The sequence below is a fragment of the Medicago sativa genome, chromosome 1, assembly GCF_051527215.1.
Source record: "Medicago sativa cultivar Bolivia chromosome 1, Bolivia_mono, whole genome shotgun sequence".
NCBI lineage: Eukaryota > Viridiplantae > Streptophyta > Magnoliopsida > Fabales > Fabaceae > Medicago > Medicago sativa.
The window spans coordinates 7,975,307-7,989,009 of NC_140749.1; the positions used below are offsets into that span (position 1 = coordinate 7,975,307).

General features: G+C 36.9%; 2 protein-coding genes across 3 annotated transcripts; both read left to right on the plus strand.

Annotated features, from left to right (window-relative positions):
* Window positions 1-3,360: 3,360 nt before the first annotated feature.
* LOC146952271 (beta-fructofuranosidase, insoluble isoenzyme CWINV1-like) lies at window positions 3,361-7,304 on the plus strand. 2 transcript variants are annotated; one of them, XM_085700514.1, is made up of 7 exons: window positions 3,361-3,638; window positions 3,762-3,774; window positions 4,473-5,335; window positions 5,742-5,900; window positions 6,158-6,396; window positions 6,836-6,926; window positions 7,016-7,304. In XM_085700514.1, the coding sequence occupies exons 1-7, from the start codon at window positions 3,636-3,638 to the stop codon at window positions 7,205-7,207; spliced, it is 1,560 nt and encodes a 519-aa protein (XP_085556640.1). In that variant the 5' UTR covers window positions 3,361-3,635; the 3' UTR covers window positions 7,208-7,304. The 2 variants fall into 2 exon arrangements, with proteins under 2 accessions (XP_085556640.1, XP_085556635.1); XM_085700509.1 differs by lacking the exons at window positions 3,361-3,638; window positions 3,762-3,774 and having other exon boundaries at window positions 4,082-5,335.
* Window positions 7,305-11,276: 3,972 nt separating this feature from the next.
* On the plus strand, window positions 11,277-12,749 carry LOC146952272 (C2H2-like zinc finger protein). The gene has a single exon (XM_085700523.1). The coding sequence runs from the start codon at window positions 11,323-11,325 to the stop codon at window positions 12,412-12,414; it is 1,092 nt and encodes a 363-aa protein (XP_085556649.1). The 5' UTR covers window positions 11,277-11,322; the 3' UTR covers window positions 12,415-12,749.
* The last annotated feature ends 954 nt before the right edge of the window (window positions 12,750-13,703 follow it).

The window sequence follows — 13,703 nt, forward strand, 5'->3', positions numbered from 1 at the left end:
TTAAAGGATCATGAACATAATACCTTAAGGTGCTTTCATTTCTTGTGATGGGAAGAATGAAACTCGCTTGGTTACTAAGAGTTCAGTAGGTTATAAGATTGGTAAAACGAGGCGGGGGTGGGGCGGGGCAGGCCAGGCTTGCTCGCGAGTTAGTTAGTTTTAAAAGAAAATTGTCATTTTTTTTTTTATTGTTTTTATTGATAAACTATGTGAATTGTAACACAACCATTATTGTGTTGCTCTTAATTATTTTGTTAGTTTTTTAGTAATATCATTAACAAATCATGTGAATAACTCGATTATTTTATTTTACTTGGTAATAAATTAGAAATGGCCCTGTATAAAAAATAACTCGATTTTTAGTAACCATGATTGAATCAACAATAACATCAAAAGCTCTGAATAATTGTCTATGCCACAATAACTTACCTGTGAAGGCAGAAATGGCAATGTATTCAGCCTCTGCTAAAGAGCGAACAACAATAGCTTGCTTCTTCAATTTCCAATCTATCAAGGAGTCACCAAGAAATATGCCATAATCAGTTGTGGATTTTTGAGAAACTTGACCGCTGCCCTAATCCACGTCTACATAGGCGGTAACTTTGAGAGATTAGGAAGATGGAAAAAGAATGCCTTGACTGGGACTACCTTTCAGGTATTGTAACAAATGGTGGAAAGCTTGTAATTGAGCGGTCTGTGGATGAGCCATGAATTGGCTATGCCGGTTGACTGCGAAGGTTATATATTGGTCTAGAAATTGAGATACATAAGCCTTACAATGAGTCTTCGATAAAGAGATGGCTCCAACAGTTCTTCACCATCTTTATCATTAAGCCGAAACTAATGATCCATGGGAACAAGTAGAGGTTTGGCTGCGAGGAATTCTATGTCAGTTAACAGTTTCAAGGTATGTTTGTGTTGGCATAAGTGAATACCATACTTAGACTGTCTATCTCTAGGCCAAGAAAATATTTGAGATCACCAAGTACGTTCAGTTTGAATTTGGCTTCCAACATCTGTTGTGTTTGCTTGATGAGGTCAGAATTAGGACTGGCTATGATGATGTTGTCAACATAGACTAGCAACAACACCAAATGACTTCCTTTCCCTTTAGTGAAGAGGGAATTGTCTGCCAAACATGCAGAGAAACAAGTACTTTTTATGGTGAAAGATAATTTTTCAAACAATTGACGGGATGCTTGAATGCAGTAGGATATGACAACTCGAGAGATGAGGAATTTGTGGGATGTGAGGTCTAGCAATTTGTACCCCTTATAACCAGTAGAATATCCCAAAATCACAAATGGAGAGGCCCTAGGTGAGAACTTTTTCCTTTGGGATGGAATAATGGAAGCATGTATAACATAAGTAACCAAATATGCGATGGGCAGGCCACGATAATCAGGTGGCTTGTCAAACAGCAGTTCTATAGGGGATCTATTTTGCAATATAGGTGGTGTTTTGTTTATAAGGAAAGTGGTATAGATTCACCCCAATATTGTGGTGGCATATTAGCCTGGAACATGAGAGATCTAAATACATTTAGAAGGTGCTGATGCTTCCTTTCGACAACAGAATTTTGTTCAGGTCGATGTGGACATGAAAACAGGTGAAGTGTTCCTGCAGCTTGCAAAAAATCAGTGAGGGAAAGTTCCTTAGCATTATCATATCTTAGGGCCTTGATGCTAGTATGAAACTGGTTATATACATAGGAGAATAACGGTTTCAGCAGGTGTGGCGCCAATAGTTCTCTAACTTTGATGAATGTGATTCGAGGGAATTGGAAGTGGCTAGGTTTTCATTTTGTGATTGTAGTTTGTTCTGTTTTATATCCTCAATTTCTCTGCATAACTGCAGATATCTAGTGTGAGAGTGTATTTTATTTGCAAGGTGGCCGAGTCTTCAAAACTGGAAGTTTTCCGGACTGTGTGGAGTCCTGGAAAGAATTGAAAGATCGACGTGGATTGCATAAATAGAGTGAGGGAGTATTTCATATCATGGGGGAGTTTGATCAGTGGGGGTCTGAGGTGGTTTTTTGACGGGAAATGGCATTTTAGCCAATCAAACTCATAGCTTCTCTTTCCAATATGGTTCTACTCATGCATAATATTGAAACTACGTACCTTTAAATTGGTCTTTTGTTATCAATGGTGTCTTGTTGCGCATGATAAGGCAAATGGAACCTTATGTCATTTTGGCTTGCTTTTGATTGGTAGAAATAAAAGATGGTAGGTTAGTAATATACTTATCAGAATTGGAGCTGCATGCATGATTCATGGGACCTCAATATGCAACAATGAGACTTTTTCTTGAGGAGTAGAAGGTTTGATTTTGGAACTGTATTGGTTTGGGAACTATTTTCTGATTTTTGCTTGTTTAGAAGTGTGGTGTTTCTCTTTCTGTCAACCAAGTGCAATTGGCAGTCTTGCCTGTATTGGTGTATACTTTGATCTATTTCTTGCATATCTTGTGCTTGGTTTAGTGTTTATTCAATATATTTTGCTTATTAAAATTGCTTATTAAAATAAAACATGAGATATGTGCTTGAATTGTATTGTGCTATGCTTTAATTGATTCTATGTTATCATCTACTTCTTCTATTATATATATACCCCATACATGTATATGCACTGACCCCTTATGTGCTAAATTTTTTATGTTCATACAGATGAATCTAATATAGAGTGCAAGGAGCAGTCTTTTGGAGATTCGCTACAAGTTAGGGGCTTATTTATTAGTTTATGCTTAGATAAGTTGGACTTTAGTATTGACTTTTTTATACAATTAATGGATTAATGTATAACATTGGTTACTTTGACATCACAAGATCATCGTCATCGTCAGTTTGTTCCCAAAAATGTATATAACACATTATTTTCTTTAATCATTTAAAAAATTGTTAAAATGGATAACGTTGTTGTTAATTTCATTATGCAGGCACAAATGAGAAAGTGGATAACAATACTCCTATTGCATCATGAAGAAAATGCAGTTAAAACTAGCTAACTAGTTAGTTTACTTACATTCCAAGTTATTGCTTAATACAGTTAGTTATAGCAATTAGATGGTAGTAGATGTACCGTAGCTTACTATAGATCACCACTGTATATAAATAGATAATGTGATGAGTGAGATGTTTATGTGTGAACTGAGTTGATAATGTGACCTATCTAAGTGAATTCTCACTGACAAATCATTTTCATGTCATCAAAATATACATTACTCTATATTATCATTATTATTATTTGATGTAAACATTACTTGTATAAACACTTCCCCTTTTGACCCGATCGTTGGCGTGTTGAATATATTAAAGATAGGAATTATGAAAGCCAAGTCATTGATAAAACATATTGTTTTTTGCAAGTAGGTCTATATTCTAATTGTTTATGCATTTGTCTATACGATTCATTGTAAATATGTTTTGATCTTTTGACTAAATGGAAGACTAATTGAGTGCAGTATTACATATATCAGTCTTTGATCAAACCAAACCATATCTGCAATCTGGTTCTTGTTGACTTTCTAATGACCTTGGCTCTATCACCATGGAAAACAGTAGAAAGGATGCATCCCCAAACAGTATCAATTCTGAACAGCCATACAGAACTTTCAGCCCCTAAAAAATTGGATGAATGGTATTACCCAAAACACTCACTGTCCATTTACTTTTACCACATGTGTATAATGTTATATATCTAACTCTTTTCTATATCATTTGAAATGTTTTGTTGTCCAAAATTCAAAATCACTACCTTCAGGCAGATCCTACTGGTATGCTTCATGCTCTCAGCAATTTATTTATTTTATTGTTTATCTGTTAGCTTCTTGTCCTCAACATCCTAGTATAGACTACATATGACTAGGGGATATTTGCGATATGTTCTGTTCCATATGAAATTTGATCAAATATAGATTCTTTGGAGGAAGAAAAAAAAAAAACCATTCACGGTTCATGTTACCACAGCCCAAAAAACAGGAGCTGTAAAGGGAATAAGCAAGTAGCGAGACAGTTATAACATTGACTTCTGTTGAGTAGTTAGTAAGACTTATGAAAAAAAGTATCATGAAGCACTGTAATTAGTTTAAATAATGTAACTATTTGAATTAGATTAATAAAGATAAAAATTTGAAGTAGTTGGAAATTAAGAAATCCCAGATAGGTGGGAACCAAGAAAACGAAGGTGTTCGTAACTGGTGGAGAGTTTGAATCCATTGATTCAAGCTTTTGGACCGAAGACCTCCACACTTAAGAACATAAATTAGGCAGTAAAATGTCACAATTCAATTGATTATGTGCTTTAATCCAACTATTTATTCAATGTGCTCTTCAATTCAATCCTAGTTCCCTCTCTTTTTTCCTTTATAGAATCTTAAATTTCATCGATCATGCCTAAAACACCGCTAACACATCAGTGAAACCACATCCAAATGTGATCATCTAATGATTAGTATTTATTTGGCTGTGACAGGACCAATGTACTATAAAGGTGTTTACCATTTATTCTACCAATATAACCCTGATGGAGCAACATTTGGTCATGAAAAAATGGTATGGGGTCATTCTGTATCAAATGATCTCATAAATTGCAAACATCTAAATGATGCTATTATACCAAGTGTGCCTAGTGACATAAACAGTTGTTGGTCAGGCTCAGCCACTATACTCCCAGGTGAAAAACCTGCTATCTTGTATACAGGAATTGATGAAAATAGACACCAAGTTCAAAATTTAGCGATGCCAAAGAATCTATCTGATCCTTACTTAAAGGAATGGGAAAAACATCCTCAAAATCCTTTGATGACTCCACCTAGTGGAGCTGAAGTCGGTGAATTCAGAGACCCTTCAACTGCATGGCAAGGAAAGGATGGAAAATGGAGGGTAATTATTGGTGCTCAAAATGGTGATGAAGGAAAAGTTATTCTTTATAGAAGTGATGATTTTGTTAATTGGATTGTAGATCCTAATCCATTCTATGCAACAAATGATACTGGAGTTTGTGAATGTCCAGATTTTTTTTCTGTGTATATCAATAACACAAATGGAGTTGATACAACTATGGAAAATTCAAGTGTTAGACATGTCTTGAAAATAAGCTATTTTCGTAGACATCTTGACTTCTACTTTATTGGAAAATATGCATCTGATCAGGAAAAATTTATTCCTGATGTAAAATATACAGGAACTAGCATGGACTTGAGATTTGACTATGGCCTTTTTTATGCTTCAAAGTCATTTTTTGACAATGCTAAGAACAGGAGAATATTATGGGGATGGGTAGAAGAGTCTGACTCTGAACAAGATGGCATTGAAAGAGGATGGGCTGGTTTACAGGTATTTTATTTTAGTTTTTTTATACTTTGCATAAGGTATATTGCAATCTCGATCTGGACCGCCAGGTTTAAAAAAAGGTCTGCAATGTTAATCTGGACCGCGATGCCAAGATTTAAGAAAAGGATTGCGATCTCGAGTTGGACCACGATACCAAGACTTAAAAAGAGGTCTGTGATCTCGCTCTGGACTGCAATACCAAGGTTTTTTTGTGTCTACACAAACATAACGAGTGCAGTTGGTGTTGCATTAACCACATTTGACTACAACTATCGCAATATTAAGAATCGGCATGTGGCTGCAACTTCGATTTAAAACCTTGCGCCATCCGTTATACAATTATATTGTAGAATGATCTAGATAATAGTTACAAGATTTGATGAATGATTATTGTTTCTCTACAATGTAGACAATTCCAAGGAAGTTTTGGCTTGATGAAAGTGGGGAGCGATTAATGCAGTGGCCAATTGAAGAGTTAGAAAAACTACGTGACAAGCAAATCAGTATCGCAGGAGAGACACTCCAAAGTGGATCAACTCTTGAAGTAAAAGGTATCACTGCATCACAGGTACGTAATTAAACTAATGCATGTTGTGTGTTTTCTCGTAAGAAGCACGAACACGGGACATGACACTTATATTAACACGTAAACACTTATAAAAATAAACATAAACGATTAAATGTAACTTGCTATATGTGTCGCTGTCATGTCATTGTCAAATACTAACATGTGTTAGACATGCCAGCCGTCGATCTGAACGGTTGGTGTTACATAGATTTTTTTTCAGATTTTGTTGATATATCTGTTGTGATTTACTTTTCAAGGCTGATGTGGAAGTCTTGTTTGAGCTACCTGATCTACAAAGTGCTGAGTTGCTAGAACCAAGTGAAGTTGATCCTCAAGAACTCTGTAAAGAACAATATGCATCAAGGAAAGGAATGATAGGGCCATTTGGTTTGCAAGCTTTAGCATCAAAAGACCAGACAGAGAAGACTACAATATCTTTTCGGATATTTAGAGTCGCGGATCATTATAAATGTTTGATGATAAGTGACCAGACCAGGTTATTTTTTTACACTCTTCAAATTTATTCTGCAGTGCATACATTTCCTTTTTCAATGACATTGAATCTCTCTTTGAAGTATTCAAATTTTCTACATCAACATTGTCGATATTACAATTATAGATAGAACTCGGAAGTTATGAATAAGAGAAAGACCTGGAAAGTAAAATATAAATTGTACTGATAATGAGAATATTGATAATATTAATTACGTGGTACAACGAGACTTATATAATCAATTAGGACAACTAACTTCTAACTAGTGTAACTAATTTGTAACTAACTTATATCTCTAACAGTTGATCTCAACCATGAACGATTAAATTTCATCAAATGATCGAGATCGTTAAACTGCATCAGTGCATTTTTTTCACTGCAGAAAATTTGAGTGTGTGATTGAGACTAGATCTCATCAATTTAAGTCGTGTTCACTTTACAGGTCTTCATTGAGGCAGGATCTTAAGAAACCCATATATTCAACTATCTTTGACATTGATCCCAATACGAAAACAATCTCACTCAGAAGCCTGGTATATTTAGTTTTTTTATCAATAGTGTTCTTCATTTTTGTGATTATATGAATCCTAGTTTTATATGCATGAGGTTTTATTATATGCAGATTGACCGGTCCATTATTGAGAGTTTTGGAGATGGAGGGAAAGCTGTGATAACAAGTAGAGTGTATCCCTTATTGGCTATAGAGAAAGATGCGCATCTTTTTGTATTCAATGATGGAAGCCAGAGTGTGGTTATCTCAGAATTAAATGCTTGGAGCATGAATCAAGCAGAGTTTGAGAATGAACAAACATAATTTATTTAAGATAATTTGTATGTGTTGTATGCAGGAAATAATTTGTGTTATTTATTATTTTAAATACTAATTTGATCGGGTTATAACGCATAATAAACTTGTTGCGAATTCGATGAGAAAACACACCAATAACAAACTTGATGTGTGGAGCAAGGGATAATTAAGCAACCAAAATCAAAGTGAATGGAACAGTTATAATCACAAGCCAAAAGTAGAAAACAACAGCGAGAGAAAAGGAAAGAGAGAACACAAAAGAATTTGTTTACCCAGTTCGGTCCAAATTGACCTAGTCTGGGGGAGAGAGCAGCCCTCCGTTCCACTATATGATGAGTAACGTTACAAAAGAGATTTCAATGGGTTACAAGAATAAGTCTCCCGCCTAATTCTACCCAAATCCCAGCCTCTTCCCGTAACCAAGAGACTCAATCCTAATAGTGTTTCCCAAGGTGAATCAACCTTCAAACCCTAGTTTGTTGCCAAGAGACAAACTCTATACAAACCCTAGTTTGATTTCTAAACCCTTGTTTCAGCCCCCTCTATTTCTCTCAAAATAGTCTGATACAAGGCCTATATTTATAGTAAAAGAAACTCCCATAAAATTGTAACAAATCTGGCCCAAAAATACGTTTCTGAAAAATAACAGCACGCGAAATCGGCCACCGATTTTCCAAATCGGCCACCGATTTTTCCCGAACAGAAAGCCTCCCAAAAGGCAGCCAAAATCGGCCACCGATTTTACAAATCGGCCACCGATTTGTACTTTCAGCAAACATCAATTTTGGCCTCCAAACTCCAATTTTGAGTCACTTTCACAACAATCTCCACCTTGACTCCAAATTAGTGATGATGCCCATTTAACATCAACACCTTGCTGCTCTTTCCCTTGCTTCCCACTACACCAAGTAGCTCCACAAGTTTGCACCCTAATCTCTTCAATCATCGGAATGCCTTCCGCCCCTTTGAAGATCCTTGTGTCCAAACTACTCAAGGAATTTTAGGTAGTTCCACAAGTACACACCTTAACCTCTTCAGCCATCGGAATGTCTTCCGCCTTCTCGAAGATCCTTGTATCCAAACTACACTAGGAATTTCAGGTAGTTCTACAAGACTACACCATACCTCTTCAATACGAGACATCTCCCGCTTCCTTGAAGATCACCTTGCATCCAATCACCCTTGGACTTTTAGGGTAATTCCACAAGCCGTGCTATACATTCTTCAACCTCCGGAATGCCTTCCGTCTTCATGAAGAAAACCCTTGCTCACCACTAGAGCATAGCACCCAAGGTCCTCCATAGTCGTACCACTCCCGGTGTGTTCAACTCCACCTAAAGCTGAGCTTCCAACCTCTCAACTAGCAAATGAGTACATCCCACTATGTCTTCCTTGAACCTCCACCTCAACCGGTAGATCATGAGTATTCTTACCACCGCCTCTCCAGGCTGGTGTTGAGTGTTTAACGTCTCTCCAGACGACCACCGCTCTACCAGGCATCACCCCCAAGGTGAGAAACATCACCTTCATCCTCCAAGCAGCACACCATCAAAGCACCTGCATCCTCATAACCCTCAGAGACAATTTGTACGGAATTACCATTAATCTCCGGACAATCCTTCTTGAAGTGACCCATCTTGTTACACTTAAAGCATTTAAACTTTGTCTTGTTACTACTCTTTCCTCGGTTACCTCTACCTCCACCATTCCCTCTTGAAACACTTAGGCCTTCCCCGTTTTCATCAACTCTCAAGTCCTTCGACTTAGTCAACTCCTTGGTTCTCAAAGCTGCTTGAACTTCTTCCAAGGTAACAGTGCCTTCTTTTCCATAGAGCATGGTATCTTTAAACGATTCAAAAGATCTAGGTAGAGCACACAACAAGAGTATAGCTTTATCTTCATCCTCAAGATTCACCTCAATATTCTCCAAGTCATCAAGGATTTTGTTGAACTCCGTAAGTTGCTCCATGATGGCCTTTGACTCCACCATCTTGAATGAGTAGAGTTGTTGCTTTAGGAATTGCCGATGAGCCAAAGACTTTGTCATATACAAAGATTCCAACTTTGCCCACATCGATGCCGCGGTTGGTTCCTTTGCTACTTCTCTCAAAACTTTATCTCCGAGGCACAAGACAATGGCACTCCTGGCCTTGTCCACCATCTCGGTCTTCTCCGCTCGTGTCATGGTGACCGGTAACGAACCTTCACCCTTCAAAGCTTTCTCACACTTTTGCTGTATCAACACCGCTTCCATCTTTACCTTCCATAACCCAAAATCGTTATCTCCGGTAAACTTCTCAATATCCCACTTCGAACCCATGGTACTTGATTATCCTTTGACCCTTGCCCCACGGTGGGCGCCAATTGTTGCGAATTCGATGAGAAAACACACCAATAACAAACTTGATGTGTGGAGCAAGGGATAATTAAGCAACCAAAATCAAAGTGAATGGAACAGTTATAATCACAAGCCAAAAGTAGAAAACAACAGCGAGAGAAAAGGAAAGAGAGAACACAAAAGAATTTGTTTACCCAGTTCGGTCCAAATTGACCTAGTCTGGGGGAGAGAGCAGCCCTCCGTTCCACTATATGATGAGTAACGTTACAAAAGAGATTTCAATGGGTTACAAGAATAAGTCTCCCGCCTAATTCTACCCAAATCCCAGCCTCTTCCCGTAACCAAGAGACTCAATCCTAATAGTGTTTCCCAAGGTGAATCAACCTTCAAACCCTAGTTTGTTGCCAAGAGACAAACTCTATACAAACCCTAGTTTGATTTCTAAACCCTTGTTTCAGCCCCCTCTATTTCTCTCAAAATAGTCTGATACAAGGCCTATATTTATAGTAAAAGAAACTCCCATAAAATTGTAACAAATCTGGCCCAAAAATACGTTTCTGAAAAATAACAGCACGCGAAATCGGCCACCGATTTTCCAAATCGGCCACCGATTTTTCCCGAACAGAAAGCCTCCCAAAAGGCAGCCAAAATCGGCCACCGATTTTACAAATCGGCCACCGATTTTACAAATCGGCCACCGATTTGTACTTTCAGCAAACATCAATTTTGGCCTCCAAACTCCAATTTTGAGTCACTTTCACAACAAAACTAAAAATGTTTGTCTCCGAAAGCATAGTCTAGTTGGTAAGACATTGCAATATGTGGTCACTTGAGTTCAAATTCCGGATTTCTTATTTAAGTGACTCATTTTCGAGAGAGATAATTTGAAGAAAATAACTTGTTAGAGAGCATATTGGCTAGAAACAAGTGTTGTTCCGATTAGGAACATGAGAGGAACTTGAAGAAGATTCATCGTGATGAATCTATTGATGAAATTGTTAGCTAAGACTCTGATAGTGGTTTGATCTCTGACTTCTATTATATGTGTGTAAGTTTCTAATGACTATTGTTATTTTGTCTATTTAAACAAAATAAAATACTATAACACTTCTTATTTATTATGGACTTGACTGTCCTACAATCGAACCTACACACTCTTAGTCTCATGAGTTAAGATCTTCTCTAATTTTTTTACCCTTTTCATTTTTTCAATTACCAAACTTTTAATTTTAAAAATATAAATACAATTTGTTTGATAAAATAAATAAATACAATAATGTGAATGTGATATTTAACGGATACAACTATTTAATACACACTTCATCTAAAAAAAAAAAAAACTATTTAATATACATTTTAAGATAAATGTTAGCAACATTCTATCAAACACACACTTTTATTCGATGAAATCAATGTGACATTGCATATATTATGCATTGTCTATACCAACCAAGTTAAACTCAAAAAGACAATTAAAAAGTGTTTAAAAGAGAGTGTTGCTAATACTGCTTATATTTCAAAATTCATTCAAACTAAAGCAATGAATAAAGAAAATGTAGAGGATTTTATTTAACTCCATTGGTATGCATTCATTTGGGACATCAATGTCCGTTCGATCAAATCTGGATGATTCAAATTAAAGGGTAATATTTTGAATTATTAAATTAAAATTAAAATCTACACTTTTTTAAGTGTTTGATTTCGATTAGTTCCACGCTAATCCATGACCATCCAAAACATTATCTAAATCCATTTCCATGGAAGCAATGTGAGGGAGCAAAGCATGAATACTCTCTCCCTCCACACTCTCCACTTCTACACCCCCCACTCCTTCCTCTCCCTCAAACCAAAACCCCAACCTCGTATCCAATGCTGTTCCAACAACAACATCATCGACATCGACATGGTAAAAACCAAACAAGGAACCTACGAACAAAAACAAAACAAAGTCTGTGTCCTCTGGGACCTCGACAACAAACCACCACGCGGACCACCCTACAACGCCGCCTTATCTCTCAAATCCCTCGCCGAACGCTTCGGCGACGTCACCGACATCTCCGCTTACGCCAACCGCCACGCTTTCATTCATCTTCCTCAATGGGTTCTCAACCAACGCCGTGAACGTAAAAACCTCGACTTCCTCGAACGTAAAGGTATCATCAATCCACCTGAACCTTACGTATGTTCTGTCTGTGGTAGAAAATGTAAAACTAACGTAGATCTTAAGAAACACTTTAAGCAGCTTCATCAACGTGAGAGACAGAAGAAGCTGAACCGTTTGAATTCTTTGAAGGGGAAGAAGAGGCAAAAGTATAAGGAGAGATATGTGAGTGGTGATGAGAAGTATAACGATGCTGTTAGGGAGATTTTGAAGCCCAAAGTTGGGTATGGTTTGGCTTCGGAGTTGAGGAGAGCCGGGGTGTTTGTGAAGACCGTGGAGGATAAGCCTCAAGCTGCTGATTGGGCTTTGAAGAAGCAGATGATGCATTCTATGAGTAGAGGGATTGATTGGTTGTTTTTGGTTTCCGATGATTCCGATTTTAGTGAGATGTTGAGGAAGGCTAGAGAGGCCAATTTAGGGACTGTTGTTGTTGGGGATGTTGATAGGGCTTTAGGGAGGCATGCTGATTTGTGGGTGCCGTGGAATGCTGTCGAGAATGGTGAGGTTACGGATATGGATTTGGTTCCAAGGAATAGGGATAGAAGAAGAACATCAAGAACAACAACGACGACAACAATGGATGATTTTGGTGATGTGTTGTTTTTTCATGAGGGCGAGGAAATGGAAGAAGATTTTATGTTGGAGTATAGTGATGATGAGGATTCTGATGAGGATTCCGATGAAGAAGATGAAGATGGGTTTTATATTTATTGATTCTTTTGTAAATGAAGCTAAGGTTGACATGAAATTGAGTTTTAAGAATCAATTACTACTCAACTAGAGGTTGAGTGATGTTAAATTGACCTATGTAGCACTACTACTTCAGATTGAAGACATGTCTAGTGACCGACACTGATACATTGATTACATTATTAAGTCACTTTTGTTTTCTTCAATTATTATTGTGTCGTGCTTGTGTCGGTGCTTCATAGAAGTTGAGGGATTGAGGTTATACTGTAATGTTGTTTGTTATATATGAAGTATATTCGACTTTTAAGGTTTGCAGTGCTTTGCATACGTTGACAAAATGAAGAAAAAAGTTAAGTTTATTTTTTGATTTGTGATGGTTGCAGTTTTATTCACCATCCTGCTAAAGCTAGTACTGCTTGAGATTCAGGATTGCCACAGTACATCTCTCCTATGAATTATTTCATTTTTGTTAAACTTTGCATATATGGATTACAGTTTGGCATAGCCATTGAAGTTTCAAACTTCAAGGGATATATAGTCTACAATGAAATGTTTAGTAGAGTTAGTCAATGAAAATAATATTGACTTGATAGTTTAGAAGAAGCATTTTCTAAGAAAGTGCTTTTAATACATTAGGGAAGGAATTGAAATGGGATATTCACATAAATATAGCAAGTATTTTTCTATTGATTTTTATGAACATCTAAATATGAAATCTGAGTTTTATCTAAGGTGTAGCTTCCAGGATAGGCAGGATATTTAGATATTATCAAATTATGAGCCAGTGTTTTGCTAGTTAGAGATATATGAATTCTGAACAGGGTACCTGAAAAACAGCCTTTCAGAACTAGGTATCAGTATCACTTTCATCCCCCACAAAGTAAGATGAATGGTACTGTCCGCAGCACTCATTGTCAATTTACTATAATAAGCATACACGCTCTTTTTAGGTCTATCTGTTCATTCTGTTTCTGTTCCGAATCACTGTTTATGTCTAATTCTTTTGTGTCATTTGACATGTTATGTTGACATATTTTCTAAACGGTTGCGATCGTGATGCAGCAGATCCAAATTGTATGCTAGCGATATTTCTTGGACTTTCAATCATTTATTTACTCTCCATACTACATGAATTTGCTCTATTCCTTGCTATACTATCCACTATGTATCATCTAACAATTAGTTTTGATTTATGTGGGAACTTTGGCAATGTGGGACTAGAAGGCAACAGTAGAGTTGAATTTGATTTTATGTAGTCTACACCAGGACTACTACTTTGTTGGTAAATATGGCTCTGATAGGGAAAACTTTAT

Coding starts and splice junctions, on each gene's coding strand:
- LOC146952272 (XM_085700523.1), top strand. CDS start 11,323: ATGAATACTCTCTCCCTCCACACTCTCCACTTCTACACCCCCCACTCC.
- LOC146952271 (XM_085700509.1), top strand. CDS start 4,445: ATGATTAGTATTTATTTGGCTGTGACAGGACCAATGTACTATAAAGGT. Junction 5,336..5,741: donor GAGGATGGGCTGGTTTACAG/GTATTTTATTTT, acceptor TCTACAATGTAG/ACAATTCCAAGGAAGTTTTG. Junction 6,927..7,015: donor CAATCTCACTCAGAAGCCTG/GTATATTTAGTT, acceptor TATTATATGCAG/ATTGACCGGTCCATTATTGA.